At 43.1% G+C, this 20,997-nt stretch overlaps 1 protein-coding gene across 1 annotated transcript; it reads right to left on the reverse strand.

The window, feature by feature from the left end:
- Window positions 1-791: 791 nt before the first annotated feature.
- LOC137295892 (1-deoxyxylulose-5-phosphate synthase YajO-like) lies at window positions 792-8,507 on the reverse strand. Its single transcript, XM_067827459.1, has 8 exons — window positions 8,324-8,507; window positions 5,716-5,858; window positions 5,383-5,536; window positions 4,243-4,416; window positions 3,646-3,743; window positions 2,484-2,656; window positions 1,859-1,998; window positions 792-1,048 (listed from the first exon to the last, which is right to left on the reverse strand). Exons 1-8 carry the CDS (start codon window positions 8,429-8,431, stop codon window positions 923-925), a joined length of 1,116 nt encoding a protein of 371 aa, XP_067683560.1. The 5' UTR covers window positions 8,432-8,507; the 3' UTR covers window positions 792-922.
- Between the last annotated feature and the right edge of the window lie 12,490 nt (window positions 8,508-20,997).

Below are 20,997 nucleotides of genomic sequence, written 5' to 3' on the forward strand. Positions count from 1 at the left end.
TAATCTTCTGTACTTCATCAGCAACTCTATTCCTCAACTCAACGTAATATTCACCTAATCTTCATCAAGTCCACAGCCGTAGCCATGTATTAAGTGTCTTTCCTAAAGTGTCAATACAATAAACCCCGTTGTTGAGAGTATCAGTTTCGTGTTCTTGCATTTTGTGTTCCAGGTCCAAACGTGTTACCCAGTACTGTCCACGAGTTTTTTCCTCATACGAGAAACAAGAAAATATCAACTTTCTGAAAAACGTTATTTGCATTCATTCTGAAAAGCAGTTTTCACTTGTTCATAAACATCAACGTTTTTGTTCTCAGTCCACACGCATATCGTTGTAAGAAAGTGCTCAAAGCGAACGACTTTACAGTTGAAGCCCAAAGATCGTTTTGTGGGAGAGGATTAAGATCGATACCTGTCTTTTCCTATAAACATTTACTTTGTCTCCACAACAAAGAGACAAACAAATAATACGTTATTTTTTAAATAGAAACATGAGATAAGATACCGTAAGAGCAGACCTGGTTCCCTTTCTACTAAGATGTGGTATGTTTTGCGAATGAAGATGCAATCTGTTTTATGATCTACGAATAATGTAATGATGCAAAAGAAATAGCATTGCTTATCACTCCACGCTTGTTGAATACCCCCACCGGACCTTTTCACAACAGGCACAATGACTGAGTTTAGTTTTACGCCGCAGACTGCAATATTCCAGCTATATGGAGCTATATGCATATTCAACAAACACATCTGTAAGCGGGTTGGGTAAAGCAGGTATACGTGAATTCGTATGAGACAAGCAAGACGAGAACGGCATTTATTCCATTAATGGTCACTGAAGAGACACACAGATATGTGTTCAGTATTAAAACATATTCATGAGTGTTTAGCATCCGGGTACAGGTCGTTGTCTCAGGTCTTACTAGCTGGAACTGTTCTGTACGGTGTAAGAGGGGATGAAAGAGTTGCTTCGACCTTTGTTCAGGCGAATGTTGAATTCGTAAGGATAGGGAAGTTTGGGCGCCGATACATCATCGAGGGCCGCCATCTGAAAGAAACCATGAGAATTTAAGGTATTAAGGTATCAGAGAGGAGAGAGATATCAATTTGTGCATGCCCAGTTTTACTGTTAGACCCGGGTAGCCTTGTACCCTATATAGTGAAGCGTTTGCTAATTTTGTTATAAGTACTGTTTAAATTTTCCACATCGATGCCAGTTTTGGTAGTACTACCCTGTCGTTTCTTCCCAAGCGGCATGACCCCATACCCACTCACGCCATTCACATCCGATAACCAAAACGATTCCTGTTCAGACATTTAAAAAGGGGTATTGTGGATTAGTGTTGTCCAAAACTAAAGGTGAATTGATTACAGTTAATGCACATTGTTAAACCAATATCTTCAGATTTGAAAGATAGTCATTGATTAGTGCTAAAAGGCTGAGAATCCTAAATAAACACATCAACTGAATACATCATATTGGAATTCGAGAAACTAGTAAATAAATATTATTTTAGTAAGCTTTGTAAAGAAGTCTTTTCCTTAGTCACACATGGTCGGAACTGATAACATAAAACCGAAGCTACCTGTAATGGACAACGAACATTATAAAAATTAAGCGAAACACGAAATGGAAGCGTCGGTTAATTAAGACTGAGACATATAGTGCGGGAATGAATTATAGGTGTTCAAGAGTACTATACCTTCTAACTAGTGTATAGAGTGAGTTAAGTTTTACGCCTCTTTAGCAATATTACAGCTATAAGATGGCGGGTGACACCACAACTGAGCAACCGAGCCCGTGTGTTCGGCGTGACCACATCAGAGCATCTAGATATAGACATCGTGAAGTACGTACGTCCTCGGGTGACAATTTCCATCCGTTTGCAGCGCCCATGTTATCTTCCAGTTGGGCCATCTTGGTTGTCCCGATGAGAACAGATGACACGATGTCCTTCTGGAGAACCCAACGAAGGGCCACTTGGGCCATAGACTTGCCTGGAATGTTACAGGTATCAACTTTCCATAATCGTCTCTGATATGGTGAACATTGTTTAGGGGTTGGTATAGTATAAATACAGACAGGTAAGAATACTCAGCCCATATTTTCATGCATGTTTGTTTGTTGCAGTCTCAAATAATCGAGTCTGGATCAGACAAACCAGCGATCAAAATTACGTGCATCGAGATTACGCAAGTAGGTCACGATGGAATGTGTTAACCAAGACAGCGATCACGTCTGTCGCAACTTATGACCAGCTATTAACCGAATGTTCACGGGCCGTTAGCGAGAAGCAACATCACTTCACCGGAAACCTGATGGCTACATACATTCTAAATAGCCAAACTTACAACTCCGGTTAAATCACAAAAGACTTGTCCACAGTATATTACTTCGCATGAGTAAATTATATTGAAAAAGTCTGAAAAGTAATTGCAGTAAAAATCTATTATAAAATTGCATAATGGCCGCTTGTGATCACCATGTTTCTTTGAAATGCCCTCCAGTGTATCCAGGGTGTTCCATATTTGGTCATCTTGGAGAAGTGAATCCCAAGCAGGCCAGGCCTGTGCCCCAAGTCCTTTCTCCGCTGCCCAGCCAATCCTGCCCTCTTTGGGGCGGGAATCACGTTTGTACTTGCCCGTCAGCAGACCCCTGAAGAGATTTATATATTTCTTTGTTCATATTATCAAGTAAGAAGGAACAGATAGGGTGGCTCGGTGTTGCCCTGTATACATCTCCTTCACTAACATAAAGACAAAAGATGTGTGAAATATGATGAAAGACTGATGCAGCAGTCAACATGTTCATCCAGCTATGCACCACTTGCACTATGAAATATTCAGTACTAGTGTAAAAACAATAAATAAGAAATGGAGACCAACTCTAGAGCAATTTGTTCGTTTTTTATTTGATCTTGGAATACATTCTGATGATTCCTCTGTTGATTGTTATTGATCTTGTATTATTTCATAAGACGTTTTGGTCTTTTTTTCGTATTGAGTAGAACGTAATTTCGACCTACCAACCCATTTCATTTATAAATCAATTTCAAGAAATATCACTTTTATGTAGCCTTGAGTTGTTCTAGGTTGTCAATTTAATCACACTTATATCTGAATCACTATAACATTGACAAAAAAGGTATGGGAGGTCGGAGATTCTCTTCAGCATTTCAGATGAACGCTACCATCTTGACTCAGAGGCAAAATGTATTGAAACATGGAACTATTTCTTTGGTAAAATTGTGAATGATGTTTTGGATTTGAACCAGACAAAGAGTGTTAGAATGATGGACCCAGCATTTTTTGTTTGCACTGAGGGCAAAGAGCGGGACATATTCCAGACATTGGCTCGCTGTGTTTACTTTAAAATGTCAGACAGCCAGACACTTATTATTTCCATTCAATGCAGCCTTAAGAAGTCACAAAGAACACCTCTGTTCATCGTTCTGGAACCAGTTCGATATGACACGCCGAGTGGAACACGGCAGACAGAGCTGTTTGTACGTCTCAGAGTTCTACCTTGCTACGTGACGTTGCTCGCCGGTTTCAAAGAGACAGTATTTGCCACTTATGGAGACGTTTTCATGGAAGAGATCGAGCTATAATATCTCGTAACTAATGCTCCATCGAAACACTTACGCCTTCAATGGACTCCATGGTAAGACACCCATACCGTTAGCTTTACACACTTGGAAAGCCTCGAGCTCCGAGTCCCGGCTAACAAGACTGTATTGTTGCTGTTGAACAAAGTAGGACTGTGTAGCTTTTGAAACTTGCATTGCCTCTGTGTCATGGGGTTAGCATGCAGAACATATGTTTAAACTAAACTTAAAGATAGCAGATCAATACAGTGCCTTCAGATCACTTGATCAAAGTTGCTAAGACTGCAAATGGCGACCGACCGGTACTCAAATGTTCCCCATGGATCAAACAGTTAGGTTTCTCAGTTCTCGGTGTGTGTGTGTGTGTTTTTGTTGTTGTTGTTGTTCGTTTGTTTATTTGTTTTTGCGAGTTTGTCAGCTCTGACTGTTCTTAACTTTCGTAAGTCGTAAATGTCAGTTTGGTTTTTTCAATGAATTAAATGGACACAAACATGGTCTTTGGATCATGTAACGCTTCTCAAGCCTCTTACCACAGTAAGTAGCCACGAGCAAGTGAGCCATCAGTGTCCCTTCTGTAATACTCTCTCTTACTGAGCAGAGAAACGTTTAATCGTATGCATGACACGCACGATACCTGTAAACTGATGAAGGGATTTGTCCCCATCATTTGGGTGATGTCGACCAGACGCTGCATCTGCCAACCCAACATGTTGCTGGCCCCAATATATCTGACCTTGCCACACCGGACAAGGTCATCTAGCGTCCGCACGGTCTCCTCAACAGGTGTAGCGTTGTCCCACAGATGCATCTACAACGTCACAACTGCAGTTACATAATTACGGTGGAATCTCATGTTTAATATCGCTCTTGGTATGACCATAGTACCCAGAACACCGAAATTTACTTCATGTAATCCATGCCATGTAATTCTTACATTTCCATAAACCGTTTCGAATACCTTAACATCAACTAATAGAGACATATCAAATACATTTAGTGGCAAACAAGGATACGTTCACCACCGACCTGACAATTAACCCGTATAAAGCATATATGTCTACCGCCCACTGGCGCATGCCATTGTAAGCGAATGGGGCCCAGCTTGTCCGAGATCAATTGTAGTGCGATGTGTGAAGCGCGCGCACTAGCTTTCATCTGCTCCACCTTCCACAAACCAAATGGGTTTGCTCATTACCCGCCTACTTCTCGAAAACGCGTTCTCTGCTCCGGTCCAACTTATTCTTCTTTGCCAGTATAAATATATATAGAAATAAGCAGTTAAGGTTTCCAGAGTATGCTAAGGTCTTGAAAAACCTAGACATAAATTGGAATGAACCATGGTTCGAATCCACGATCAGAGCACCCTGATGTCAACAAGTAGCTTAACTCTGCAGAGCGAACTTGAAGTGGTGCGGCCAGCTGGGTTGTTTAATGGAATGTCATTTATTGAAATCCAGCTGGGGATGGCATATATCTGACCCTGTCTCACCTGGTACAGATCGACCCGTGAAGGTCCCGGGGTAGAATAGGCCTTCAGCAACCCATGCTTGCCATAAAAGGCGACTCAGCTTGTCGTAAGAGGTGACTAACGGGATCGGGTGGTCAGGCTCGCTGACTTGGTTGACACATGTCATCAGTTCCCAATTGCGCAGATCGATGCTCATGTTGTTGATCACTGGAGTGTCTGGTCCAGACTCGATTATTTACAGACCGCTGCCATATAGCTGTAATATTGCTGAGTGCGGCGTAAAACTAAACTCACTCACTCACTCACCTGGTACAGATCCACATAGTCGGTTTGGAGCCTCTCCAGGCTGTTCTGAATGCTCTCCACGAGGTGGCGTCTGCTTAGTCCAACACTGTTCGGGTTGTCAGCAGACATCGGGAACCGCACTTTAGTCGCAATCACAAACCTTTCCCTCTCTTGTCTGAAACAGTGAGTGGGTGATGAGACAATTTGAGGAGCAGTACGCCTAATCTTTGGTCATAGGACCTGTTCGACGCAATGCACCGGTCACACAAATAACACGCAGGGTGTATCCAGCATCATAATGAATTCAAGAACAACGTTCATGATCAAAGTCTTTCACAGAAAATTTAGACTAACTTCTTCAACCAGTTGCCCAATATCGATTCCGACTTTCCACTGGAATAAGCGTCTGCAGTGTCGATGAAGTTGCCGCCCCACTCCACGTATCTGTCCAGGATCTTGTGAGCCAACTCCTCGCTCGTCTGGCCCCACATTCCCATCTGAAGATAGGAGAAAGAGTGAGAGATTTTATGGTTTACACCGCCCCCAGCAATTCTCCAGCTATATGGCTGTGGTCTGTAAGTAATCGAGTCTGGACCAGACAACCCAGTGATGAACAGCATTACATGTGTCAAACCAGGTCTGCGAGCCTGCGAGACCATTCTAACATCCCCCATTAGTCGCCTCTTACGACAAGCATAGTCACCTTTTGTGGCAAGCATTGGTTGCTGAAGACCTATTCTACCCCGGATCTTCACGGGTCTCAAACTGAAGAAGAAGAGGTGTCATGCAGTGGGCAATTATTTGGGCTCGCTCGTCTTTGACCAGAGCTACAGTTGTAAAGTGGTCGGATAGATTTAAGCAACAAGAACGTTCAAAATGACGCCTGCAGAAGAGTTTACATGTTTCCACCTTGCACGTCTTAATGATGAGGGACCATAAGTGTATTACCCATCCATATTTACTATAAAGCCATGAGGTAGAACTGGTCTTCCGTAATCGTATCCCAAATGCCTAGATCGATGCTCATGCTCTTGATCACTGGAGGTAGACAAGCCGCTAATGCTCCTCACTCCGACGGCCCGAGTTCGATTCCCAATGATTGGCACATTATATGAAGCCCATCTCTGGTTTCCCCGACAGCCAGATTGACGAAATAGTGCTATATGAGGCGTAAATCTTAATTCACACACCAACACTTAACAACCTTGCTATCGAACAACCACTCATCTTCCAGGAAACATGGGACGTTGGGATAGCGTAACAGAGATAACTCTTGACGCCGTAGACCCGAGTTCGATTCCTCACATGGGTAAAATGTGTGAAGCCCGTTTCTGGTTTCCCCAGCCGTGTCAACTACCCGTAACAGCCCCGACAAGCATAAAATTTATCTACGTTGAATAAGGGTTATCTCCCTTGGAAATAGAATCTAAATGACACGGCACGTCGCCTTTACTGCCGTTTTAGATATCATTTCAGTTACTTCATGGCTGGCCAACTTGAGGGAAGACAACCTCAAGTGATACAAGTCTCAGATGCTTACCACCTAGGTATAACCAAAAATGTATATACGTCTTTGGTGTAACGAATACGGGTGCAGGAAAACCCGAATCTTAAGCCTCATATGCGTACATGTTTAACGTAACAAAATAGCAACATCTCGCAGCCCGCATGTTGATTTATTTGAATGTTCCATAAAACAAGAAATTCATGCATCGATACACTGAGTTCGAGGTGACAACCATTCATCCAACATTGACATAGCGGCCATGGGGAACAGTAACAGGTGTGCCAGAAGCCTGCCATCTGCTTGAATCGTGTTCCTGCTGTAAATATTTTTGTAGTGATTTACTATCTGTGGCACGATATGTTTTCCAGGGTCACTGTGAAGTCTTTGGGTTGTGTTTTTACATCCACATTTATCTTGCATCCATGCTCCTGTTATCGCAGACATGATAAAAAAAATATAGGTCAGTTGTTATGATCGTGACCGTTAGCATTATTGCTTGTCTTGCCTGGCCTTGACCAACTAAATAATGATCATCACACCGCTCCGTTTACGGGACAGCGTTCTCATCAGGGTAAACCATATCCTTCGGTTTTTTAAACAAGGAACGAGTAAATGTTTGCTTTATATGCTGGTTGTTCTGAAAGGAAACTGTCAACACGTTTCTTTAAAGAAAAAAATGTGACATGATGCCGCGACTGTATCTTCTGTTAGTTACCAAATGTTTCTTGAACTTTTCCGGAGTCCAGGGACTCCCTTTCAACACTCACATACTAACCAGTAACAGTGTCTACAATTTGTATCATTTCACTGAGTGCTGTTACATCGCTTCATATCTGCATCGGGTAGACCTTAAAGTACATCAAGGTCACGCCCTTACGTGCACGCGGGTGCATGTAATCCGCTGTTGTGAAGATGTCGACTATGGCGTTCACTTGTGTCTGAGCCGTGATGACCTTGACCTGCTTCACCACCGAACGTCTCTATCTAGTTTTCGGTAATCATGTGTGATGAAAATCTCCTACCACCCGTCCTCTTGAAACATCAAAACCAGGGGCGGATATAGCTGTTTTAGAAAGGGGTGCGCACTTCAGCAAAGGGGGTGGGGTGAGGGAGATAGCGCAGTTCATTTACACACATTCTCTAAGTGTTTCAATGACCATTTAGTAAACTTGCAGGACAAAAGGCGGATGCGTACTATTGCACCCCACCACCACCCCACCACCACGCCACCCCACCCTACACCATCCCACCACCTACACCCTCTATATATGCCTATGGAAGCCATAACAAACATATAATTACACATTATATTTTAATTAAATGACATTCCTGTTAATCCAAATGTATCAAAATTGTAAATGCATGGTATAACCAATATATATATTAACATAGTGAGTAAATACAGGTAAAATTATTCAATTTTTAACATGTGGCATAAACTGTTGGTATACATACCTTGTTTTCTCCAAATGTCATCGTTCCGAGGCAAATATTAGACACTTTCAGTCCAGACTTGCCGAGAAATTTGTAAACCACTTTGGATTCGTCTGGAACCACCGCCATTGTGAACAGTGCTTGAAGACCAGTCTCAATATCACAATGAAGCAAAGGCGCAGCTACCTGTGTTGGGTGCAAAGTGCATTATGAAGGTCATTCGCATTATGAGTCAATTCAGGACAACGAAAAGAGATAAACACATGGGCAAAACAGTGAAAGGCGGAGCCAAGATTTTGAAAAACTTGGTAGGGGCGAGACTAGAATCGTAGGCAGTTTGATATGTTGCAGGTAGTATCGCCGACGTGCAACTGATATATATTTAATGTTTGTTTGCTAATACATGCATTTGTATAGCGTCAGTATGCAGCGCGGTTGCCCAAAAGCGCGTTGTTTCTCCGTCGATCATTGGATGACAATCTCAAACGGCGCGTCGTATTGTCAATCTCAACTCCCTGTGGATCATACAACACTTGCAGCCAATAGGTGCGCTGAGTTAATAGTTTTCCCATCCATCCGAAGTACCATTCGCAACTGGTGTTCATGTGGCCACCATCTAGTCATTTACCAACGGATTCGTAGTTTGCACACAAAGGTGACTCAGAGGTTTCTACAAACAGTCACAGGTGGGCTCGATCCCGACACCCCAACCTGGCAGGATCACCAGCCGGGCGCCTTAGACAGCCCGCACACCACGCCCCTAAATATCTATACATTGAATTTGACATTGCGGTCTGTTAAAATGCAATAGCAGCAGCTGTTATCTCCATGCCGGCTACTGGGGTATGATACTATAGATTACCTGCTGGATACTACAGGCTGACGAAATGTGTCACCTATTTCCACTTAATAAATTGAATAATACCATAGGGTGTACGTTTCGGAATCTGAATTAATAAATTTCTATTTTTGATTACAGATACTCTTTCCTGATATGAATTTGTTCCGTAACATAGATCATTTCACTTCAACACATGGTAATATATATGTTAAATGTTTGAATTTAACTTTATTTTACTTCTTGGCGCTTTGAGTAAGCCCCGTCGTGGTGTGGAGAATTGAGAGGCATAAATTCCATTATTATGAGACAGGTTCTATCTATCTATCTATCTATCTATCTATCTATCTATCTATCTATCTATCTCATTATTATTGTTATGATTAATGGACCTACTCATCCAGGTTTGGTGCATACTACCTAAAATTCCATATCAGTATATTGTCCATTATAAATATTGACAACACGTAAGCATATTTGACGAATAACGTATAATTTCGCCAGTTGACAGCAAAGTGTATGTCCTGCACGAATCGCGCGTGCCCCCGGGGTATAACTGCATAATTGCCTTCAACGTGCCTTCTTTTTTCATGGCTGACCTTAACAACGTGTGAATGTCGAACAACATGTGAGTGTCGAACAACATGTGAGTGTCGATGTTCATTTCACCTTGAGGCAGGACTGTAATGTCTCGTGTATTCGCCAAGAGCTGTTAGTTGAGGCGCTGACAAAATACACGCCTCCGTTGTGGCTTGATGTTTTTGTTAGCATCTCAAGGACATTGCCCTGAGAACATAATACCAAAGCTGTCTTGTCAGCATAACCCAGTGAGTGAGTTTGGCATTACCCCTTTCGCAATAGTCCAGCAGTATCACGGCAGAGGTCACCAAAAATGGGCTTCGCACGAACCTGGGTCTTCGGGACCCGTGAAGGTCCCGGGGTGGAATAGGCCTTCAGCAACCCATCCTTGCCATAAAAGGCGACTATGCTTGTCGTAAGAGGCGACTAATGGGATCGGGTGGTCGGGCTCGCTGACTTGTTTGACACATGTCATCGGTACCCATTTGCGCAGATCGATGCTCATGTTGTTGATCACTGTATTGTCTGGTCCAGACTCGACTATTTACAGACCGCCGCCATATAGATATAATATTGCTGAGTGCGGCGTAAAACTAAACGCACTAACTCACTAACTAACTGGGTCTTCGGTGTCAGTTACGAACGCTTCAACCACTAGCTGTAGGCTAACCCTCTGCCCTCAGCATACTGGACTGAAACAGATCCATTAACACTGTTTTCCTATTATTTTTTCCTTTCATCATCTCGTTATAATGTTAACAGTTAATCTGCACTGATGTTTGCTAACTATTCTTAACTGTGTCCTTCCTGACTACTTGCAGTTCTCGGACCAGACTGTGTGTAAACTAACTGGCCAAAATTACTTACATCAACGACGATCAGATTAATACGAAATTCACTTTGGTAACATTAACTTGCTTAAACTATTAATTTTAATGATACCCTTGAAGATCCGTGTTTGAATTGGTCTTCAGGAACCTATGCTTATCCCAAGATGCGACAAATGGGATCTCGCTTTTCCCCCTGTTTGATATCACCCCTCACATGATACTTGCCAGTTAACTAATGTTATTTGTCACTATCTCACGCCAAATACAAGATGATATGAAGGCACCCTGGATAACAGGATGGAACGTTGCTCACACAGTAAGCCATCGGTTCAAGTTGAAGAGTTCACACCAGAGTCTGTTTTGTGGACTTGGAAGTGATAACCCTAAACAATTAGCGATAACATTTACAACTTTGTTTTGAAAGAGTTCGCTCGCAGAGTCTTCTCATTTTCGCTATCTTCTGATCTATACCTAACATCAAATGATATATGAGTGTTTGAAATCAGTTATAAAATATCGTTCATGATATCGTTCAAGTTCAGAGTGAAAAATGTTCTCAAGCAAAATTAGACCTGCAGCTTTTAAATATAAAGGCAGACGCTCTACCACACGGCCACCGAACCGACGTAAGAAGTGGATACTCGGCAGTGTGACATCAAGGTGATATTCCCAGTGTAGGCTCGGCAGTGTGACATCAAGGTCATATTCCTAGTGGATGGTGGGCAGTGAGACATCAAGGTAATATTCCCAGTGGAGGCTCTGCAGTGTGGCATCAAGGTAACATTCCCAGTGGAGGCTCGGCAGTGTGACATCAAGGTGATATTCCCAGTGGAGGCTCGGCAGTGTGACATCAAGGTGATATTCCCAGTGGAGGCTCGGCAGTGTGATATCAAGGTGATATTCCTAGTGGATGGTCGGCAGTGAGACATCAAGGTCATATTCCCATTGGAGGCTCGGCAGTGTGACATCAAGGTGATATTCCCAGTGGAGGCTCCGCAGTGTGATATCAAGGTGACATTCCTAGTGGATGGTCGGCAGTGTGACATCAAGGTCATATTCCCAGTGGAGGCTCGGCAGTGTGACATCAAGGTAACATTCCCAGTGGAGGCTCGGCAGTGTGACATCAACGTCATATTCCCAGTGGAGGCTCGGCAGTGTGACATCAAGGTAATGTGTGACATCAAGGTAATATTCCCAGTGGAGGCTCGGCAGTGTGACATCAAGGTAATGTGTGACATCAAGGTAATATTCCCAGTGGAGGCTCGGCAGTGTGGCATCAAGGTAGCATTCCCAGTGGAGGCTCGGCAGTGTGACATCAAGACAATATTCCCAGTGGAGACTCGGCAGTGTGACATCAAGGTAATATTCCCAGTGAATGAGTGAGCGAGTTTAGTTTTACGTCGCAAATATTTAGTCCAGCTATATGGCGGTGGTCTGTAAATAATCGAGTCTGGACCAGGAAATTGGGAACCGATGACATGTGTCAACCAAGTCAGCGAGCCTGACTACCCGATCCCGATTGTCGCCTCTTAGGACAAACATGGGTTACTGAAGATCACACTCGTGCAGGTTCCGGGGTAGAATGCGCCTTCAGCAACACATGCTTGCCATAAAAGGCGACTATGCTTGTCGTAAGAGGCGACTAACGGGATCGGGTGGTCAATTGCGCAGATCGATGCTCATATTGTTGATTACTGTATTGTCTGGTCCAGGCTCTATTTACAGACCGCTGCCATATAGCTGGAATATTGCCGAGTGCGGTGTAAACCTAAACTCACTCACTCACTCACACATTTTCTTTGAAAATGTAATTATAACGCCGTGAAGATGTCTCATCTACATGATACTCATGTACTCATGTGGGCCATCGATACTGGGTCTTCGGTGTCAGTTACGAACGCTTCAACCACTAGCTGTAGGCTAACCCTCTGCCCTCAGCATATTGAACTGAAACAGGTCAATTAACACTGTTTTTTCTATTGTTTTTTTTTTCATCATCTCGTTATAATACTAACAGTTACTCTTTACAGATGTTCGCAAACTATTTTTAATTGTATCTTTCCTGATCTACATGATACAGACGATTTTAAGTATAATATAAACATCAATAATAATTTCTCCCATTCTATTGGGACAGCTTGGGACACTTGAGCGGAGTCGCAACGCATTGCCCTTTGTTCACAACTGAATTTCCTAATCCCAAGGAACAAAGGCCTCACAATATTTGCCAACACCGCAACAAAGTGTCACTGTTACCACTAGCAAGAGCGGGTGCAGATAAACATGTTGTATAATACGGCTTTCTTTGTCAGGCTTAGTTGAGTGAGTGAGTTTAGTTTTACGCCGCACTCAGCAATATTCCAGCTATATGGTGGTCTGTAAATAGTCGACCAGGCAATACAGTGATCAACAACATGAGCATCGATGTGCGCAATTGGGAACCGATGACATGTGTCAAGCAAGTCAGTGAGTCTGACCACCCGATCCCGTTAGTCGCATCTTACGACAAGCATAGTCGTCTTTTATGGCAAGCATGTGTTGCTGAAGGCCTATTCTACCCTGGGACCTTCACGGGTCAGGCTTATTTGTGATAAGAATAATGTGGTCACGTGTACATTGATTTCAAACTTACTAAAATGTGTGAAAAAGAAATTATGTGAAGTAAGTAATTCACATCAAGGAAACACATGACCATCTTGCTTGAGCATAGGTTAAAAAAAGATGTGTCGTATGAACTGTTCATATACATTTCCATGAAGTCAGGTACATATAAATGATAAATATCTAAAGTGTTTAAACATTTGCAAATTTGAAGAATTACATGTTTCCCCACTTAAGACAATATTACATGTTTCAAACCCGAGTAAAGGAGGTACATGCTCTGAAACACACACACACAGAGTAGGATATATATATTTCTTGCTGTATTTTACGTTTAACGGTGCAGTAGCCGGCTTTTGGTCCTATGCAAGTAACGCGGTACGAGGGAGTAGTTTATTATAGGAGGCTGTACGACGCGATGACAACTGACATGCATCGGTAATTACCAAGGGGCCGAAGAAGTATGGCGCGATGACGCCCATGCAATCTGACGTCACGCAAAAATAATAATTAAAAAAAATACCACACTCATAACATACGAATCATACGCAAACTCGTTTCGTACACTTCGTATGTAATGAGACCTCGTGCAGTATTCTTTACTTATTGTCGCCTTAAAATTCGGTCCCGCGAAAGCGATATGACGAGAAAGCGACACACCGTAGTGTGACTCCTGGCTGTTGCGGTTTTCACGTGCAGCATGTGACTCGCTTCTTGTACTAAACTTTGAGCAGGCGACACCACGCGGTCTCTCACCTCGGAAAGTTGACGAACCGCCCAGGTTGCTGTGATTAAATCAGATGCTTTCTTCTGACTTTGGGGGACCAGTGACTTTCACAATATGCGATAGCTGCTTTTCAGTAGGACATTTGGTTTTGGACAAATGCGATGCAAGTACGATTTCTGAGCTGACAAACATTGAGAATGGATGGCAGGCGTCGCCAGCGACAGGTAGGACCTCACTAGCTGTGTTAGTTAGCCATATCAACAAAACTATTTGAGACAGTTGCTTGGCACCTCCCCAAACCAAACTTCTTCAGGGAAGATAGGACATCACATAGAACATAGTTTGTTTGTTGAAAATGGGAGTTTCGCTCGCACCCTTTTCTTTTTATATCTTAAATCTGGTTCACTTGTAGTCCTTGAGTAATATTCCAACACTGAAGTGAGTTCACTGGTTGTTTGTATACCTGTTCTAGGATACTGAATGTATATTTAGGGTGGAGTATGCACGTCATTTAGCAATTTTGTTATTTGATGGAGTTTGGGGGGGGGGGGGGTGGAAGCTATCATTGGAAACTGTATTGCTGTCACCATCTGTTGCTTTCCCAACAGTCGTTTGTCGGTCACATTGTCGTGATTATTAGAACGCTGCATCGGTTTGTTTTCACCGTCTCCTCTGAATCACCGTTCCATCTTAACAGTTGCCGTAATGTGTTGAAACCATTCTGTCTAGCCGAGAGTTTGTTCGCTGTTTCCATGCCCACATAATCAGTATGAACAGGACACGAACTCATTCTTCATTAGAATACTTTTAAAATTAGAAATCGTTTAGGTTATTTGTAAACACATAACAAGAGCCGGCACTCACATATCCCTCGCACTACAGAGACTCTAGCAAACACTTGTACCAAAACATTAGAAGCAAGCACTTGCCATATCCATCACAGTACCTGGAAATGAGAAAGCACTTACCTTACACAACGAAGATTATTTGACACAAACGATAAATCTAATTGGGTAACGAAAATGTATTACTCATTGTGGTTTTAGTCACGTGTTTGTCACAAAATCCTCCCCAAAGTCATTTTACAATGCTTTATGGCAAAGATTAAAACGTGTATAGTCAGACCTTGAATCCACAGTTAATAGAGTCGCATAAAAGCACATTTTCCAGTTTTTATTTTTTTAACTACAGAGCAATACATCCATGATATTAATCTCAGAAAATTCCTCCTGCTTCCATATTTAGATGCTTTAAACGTGATCTTGTGATCGAGAAGGACAGATATTATACATTCCAAGAGAAAACAGATTATGCCAGTTTGTACACTATATGTATCTGAGGATAAGTTTGACTTAATACACCAATTTTACGACAAAATAACTGCCACAATATTACAATACATTTCACACCATGTTCCAATTTAATCTGTAAATCAACAACAATAACACCGCTTATATCAGCGAACTCAGTATTCTCTCCATCAACTTGAAAATATACACTACATATCGTATCGCCGACAATATAATGCAATTTCATCTTGTATCTACAGTTCGGAACGTATCAAATACTCAGACTGTATCATGCAATTCCGCCTTATACGTACAGTAGAGGACATAAGATGTCGTCCGACAACTTCATACAGCTACAAATATATGTACACTACAGTACATATCATATATCCTCCGAGTATACCATGCATCTTCTATGTACAGTAGAGTATCCATCGTACCGCCTACTTGGAATGCAATTCCGTCGTGTATGTACAGTACAGCACATATCATATATCGTCCGAGTATTTGATGCAGCTACTACTTATATGTACAGTACAGTACACATCACATATCGTCCGAGTATATCATGCATCTTCTTGTATGTACAGTACAGTACATATCGTATAGACGACGTGAAATGCAATTCCGTCTTGTATGTACAGTACAGTACATACCATATATCGTCCGAGTATTTCATGCAGCTGCTTCTTGTATGTACAGTACAGTACATGCCATGTCGTCCGAGTATTTGATGCAGCTACTACTTATATGTACAGTACAGTACATATCACATATCGTCCGAGTATACATGCATCTTCTTGTATGTACAGTACAGTACATATCGTATCGCCGACGTGAAATGCAATTCCTCTTTTATGTACAGTACAGTACATATATCGTATTTAATGCAGTTGTGCGTGCGTGCGTGCGTGCGTTCGTCCGTCCGTCCGTCCGTCCGTCCGTCCGTCCGTCCGTGCAGGTTGTCTTGACGCCTTCTTACCACGTGTCTATTTCACTGACCACAAAGGCAACAAACTGGTGTATGAATATTTCAACGTGGGCAGGTGCGTTGGTTGGTACGGGGGTGGGTGCGTGCCTACGTGCCTGCCTGGGTGCGTGCCTACTTTCGAGTGTGCCTGCCTGTGTGCGTGCCTGCTCACATGCTTATTCATCCCGTTTGCTGTTTTGATGGCTATTGGAGTAGACTCGTGGTTAGAAGTAGTCCTGAAAAATCCGTTGATTATGTACGGAACCTCCATCTTGTATGTACAGTACAGTACATATCATATATCGTCCGAGTAAACCGTGTATCTTCTTATATGTACAGTACAGTACATATCATATATCGTCCGAGTATACCGTGTATCTTCTTGTATGTACAGTACAGTACATATCGTACCGCCTACTTGGAATGCAATTCCGTCTTGTATGTACAGTACAGTACATACCATATATCGTCCGAGTATTTCATGCAGCTCCTTCTTGTATGTACAGTACAGTACATGCCATGTCGTCCGAGTATTTGATGCAGCTACTACTTATATGTACAGTACAGTACACATCACATATCGTCCGAGTATACATGCATCTTCTTGTATGTACAGTACAGTACATATCGTATCGCCGACGTGAAATGCAATTCCTCTTTTATGTACAGTACAGTACATATATCGTATTTAATGCAGTTGTGCGTGCGTGCGTGCGTGCGTCCGTCCGTCCGTCCGTCCGTCCGTGCAGGTTGTCTTGACGCCTTCTTGCCACGTGTCTATTTCACTGACCATGAAGGCAGCAAACTGGTGTATGAATATTTCAACGTGGGCAGGTGCGTTGGTTGGTACGGGGGTGGGTGCGTGCCTACGTGCCTGCCTGGGTGCGTGCCTACTTTCGAGCGTGCCTGCCTGTGTGCGTGCCTGCTCACATGCTTATTCATCCCGTTTGCTGTTTTGATGGCTAATGGAGTAGACTCGTGGTTAGAAGTAGTCCTGAAAAATCCGTTGATTATGTACAGAGCCTCCAGCTTGTATGTACAGTACAGTACATATCATATATCGTCCGAGTAAACCGTGTATCTTCTTATATGTACAGTACAGTACATATCATATATCGTCCGAGTATACCGTGTATCTTCTTGTATGTACAGTACAGTACATATCGTACCGCCTACTTGGAATGCAATTCCGTCTTGTATGTACAGTACAGTACATACCATATATCGTCCGAGTATTTCATGCAGCTGCTTCTTGTATGTACAGTACAGTACATGCCATGTCGTCCGAGTATTTGATGCAGCTACTACTTATATGTACAGTACAGTACATATCACATATCGTCCGAGTATACATGCATCTTCTTGTATGTACAGTACAGTACATATCGTATCGCCGACGTGAAATGCAATTCCTCTTTTATGTACAGTACAGTACATATATCGTATTTAATGCAGTTGTGCGTGCGTGCGTGCGTGCGTTCGTCCGTCCGTCCGTCCGTCCGTGCAGGTTGTCTTGACGCCTTCTTACCACGTGTCTATTTCACTGACCATGAAGGCAGCAAACTGGTGTATGAATATTTCAACGTGGGCAGGTGCGTTGGTTGGTACGGGGGTGGGTGCGTGCCTACGTGCCTGCCTGGGTGCGTGCCTACTTTCGAGCGTGCCTGCCTGTGTGCGTGCCTGCTCACATGCTTATTCATCCCGTTTGCTGTTTTGATGGCTAATGGAGTAGACTCGTGGTTAGAAGTAGTCCTGAAAAATCCGTTGATTATGTACGGAACCTCCATCTTGTATGTACAGTACAGTACATATCATATATCGTCCGAGTAAACCGTGTATCTTCTTATATGTACAGTACAGTACATATCATATATCGTCCGAGTATACCGTGTATCTTCTTGTATGTACAGTACAGTACATATCGTACCGCCTACTTGGAATGCAATTCCGTCTTGTATGTACAGTACAGTACATACCATATATCGTCCGAGTATTTCACGCAGCTGCTTTTTGTATGTACAGTACAGTACATGCCATGTCGTCCGAGTATTTGATGCAGCTACTACTTACATGTACAGTACAGTACATATCACATATCGTCCGAGTATACCATGCATCTTCTTGTATGTACAGTACAGTACATATCGTATCGCCGACGTGAAATGCAATTCCTCTTTTATGTACAGTACAGTACATATATCGTATTTAATGCAGTTGTGCGTGCGTGCGTGCGTTCGTCCGTCCGTCCGTCCGTCCGTGCAGGTTGTCTTGACGCCTTCTTACCACGTGTCTATTTCACTGACCATGAAGGCAGCAAACTGGTGTATGAATATTTCAACGTGGGCAGGTGCGTTGGTTGGTACGGGGGTGGGTGCGTGCCTACGTGCCTGCCTGGGTGCGTGCCTACTTTCGAGCGTGCCTGCCTGTGTGCGTGCCTGCTCACATGCTTATTCATCCCGTTTGCTGTTTTGATGGCTAATGGAGTAGACTCGTGGTTAGAAGTAGTCCTGAAAAATCCGTTGATTATGTACGGAACCTCCATCTTGTATGTACAGTACAGTACATATCATATATCGTCCGAGTAAACCGTGTATCTTCTTATATGTACAGTACAGTACATATCATATATCGTCCGAGTATACCGTGTATCTTCTATGTACAGTACAGTACATATCGTACCGCCTACTTGGAATGCAATTCCGTCTTGTATGTACAGTACAGTACATACCATATATCGTCCGAGTATTTCATGCAGCTGCTTCTTGTATGTACAGTACAGTACATGCCATGTCGTCCGAGTATTTGATACAGCTACTACTTATATGTACAGTACAGTACATATCACATATCGTCCGAGTATACATGCATCTTCTTGTATGTACAGTACAGTACATATCGTATCGCCGACGTGAAATGCAATTCCTCTTTTATGTACAGTACAGTACATATATCGTATTTAATGCAGTTGTGCGTGCGTGCGTGCGTGCGTCCGTCCGTCCGTCCGTCCGTGCAGGTTGTCTTGACGCCTTCTTACTACGTGTCTATTTCACTGACCATGAAGGCAGCAAACTGGTGTATGAATATTTCAACGTGGGCAGGTGCGTTGGTTGGTACGGGGGTGGGTGCGTGCCTACGTGCCTGCCTGGGTGCGTGCCTGCCTGTGTGCGTGCCTGCTCACATGCTTATTCATCCCGTTTGCTGTTTTGATGGCTAATGGAGTAGACTCGTGGTTAGAAGTAGTCCTGAAAAATCCGTTGATTATGTACGGAACCTCCATCTTGTATGTACAGTACAGTACATATCATATATCGTCCGAGTAAACCGTGTATCTTCTTATATGTACAGTACAGTACATATCATATATCGTCCGAGTATACCGTGTATCTTCTATGTACAGTACAGTACATATCGTACCGCCTACTTGGAATGCAATTCCGTCTTGTATGTACAGTACAGTACATACCATATATCGTCCGAGTATTTCATGCAGCTGCTTCTTGTATGTACAGTACAGTACATGCCATGTCGTCCGAGTATTTGATACAGCTACTACTTATATGTACAGTACAGTACATATCACATATCGTCCGAGTATACATGCATCTTCTTGTATGTACAGTACAGTACATATCGTATCGCCGACGTGAAATGCAATTCCTCTTTTATGTACAGTACAGTACATATATCGTATTTAATGCAGTTGTGCGTGCGTGCGTGCGTTCGTCCGTCCGTCCGTCCGTCCGTGCAGGTTGTCTTGACGCCTTCTTACTACGTGTCTATTTCACTGACCATGAAGGCAGCAAACTGGTGTATGAATATTTCAACGTGGGCAGGTGCGTTGGTTGGTACGGGGGTGGGTGCGTGCCTACGTGCCTGCCTGGGTGCGTGCCTACTTTCGAGCGTGCCTGCCTGTGTGCGTGCCTGCTCACATGCTTATTCATCCCGTTTGCTGTTTTGATGGCTAATGGAGTAGACTCGTGGTTAGAAGTAGTCCTGAAAAATCCGTTGATTATGTACGGAACCTCCATCTTGTATGTACAGTACAGTACATATCATATATCGTCCGAGTAAACCGTGTATCTTCTTATATGTACAGTACAGTACATATCATATATCGTCCGAGTATACCGTGTATCTTCTTGTATGTACAGTACAGTACATAGCGTACCGCCTACTTGGAATGCAATTCCGTCTTGTATGTTCAGTACAGTACATACCATATATCGTCCGAGTATTTCATGCAGCTGCTTCTTGTATGTACAGTACAGTACATGTCATGTCGTCCGAGTATTTGATGCAGCTACTACTTATATGTACAGTACAGTACATATCACATATCGTCCGAGTATACCATGCATCTTCTTGTATGTACAGTACAGTACATATCGTATCGCCGACGTGAAATGCAATTCCTCTTTTATGTACAGTACAGTACATATATCGTATTTAATGCAGTCGTGCGTGCGTGCGTGCGTGCGTTCGTCCGTCCGTCCGTCCGTCCGTGCAGGTTGTCTTGACGCCTTCTTACCACGTGTCTATTTCACTGACCATGAAGGCAGCAAACTGGTGTATGAATATTTCAACGTGGGCAGGTGCGTTGGTTGGTACGGGGGTGGGTGCGTGCCTACGTGCCTGCCTGGGTGCGTGCCTACTTTCGAGCGTGCCTGCCTGTGTGCGTGCCTGCTCACATGCTTATTCATCCCGTTTGCTGTTTTGATGGCTAATGGAGTAGACTCGTGGTTAGAAGTAGTCCTGAAAAATCCGTTGATTATGTACAGAGCCTCCAGCTTGTATGTACAGTACAGTACATATCATATATCGTCCGAGTAAACCGTGTATCTTCTTATATGTACAGTACAGT

The sequence above is a fragment of the Haliotis asinina genome, chromosome 9, assembly GCF_037392515.1.
Source record: "Haliotis asinina isolate JCU_RB_2024 chromosome 9, JCU_Hal_asi_v2, whole genome shotgun sequence".
In the NCBI taxonomy this organism is placed as follows: Eukaryota; Metazoa; Mollusca; class Gastropoda; order Lepetellida; family Haliotidae; genus Haliotis; species Haliotis asinina.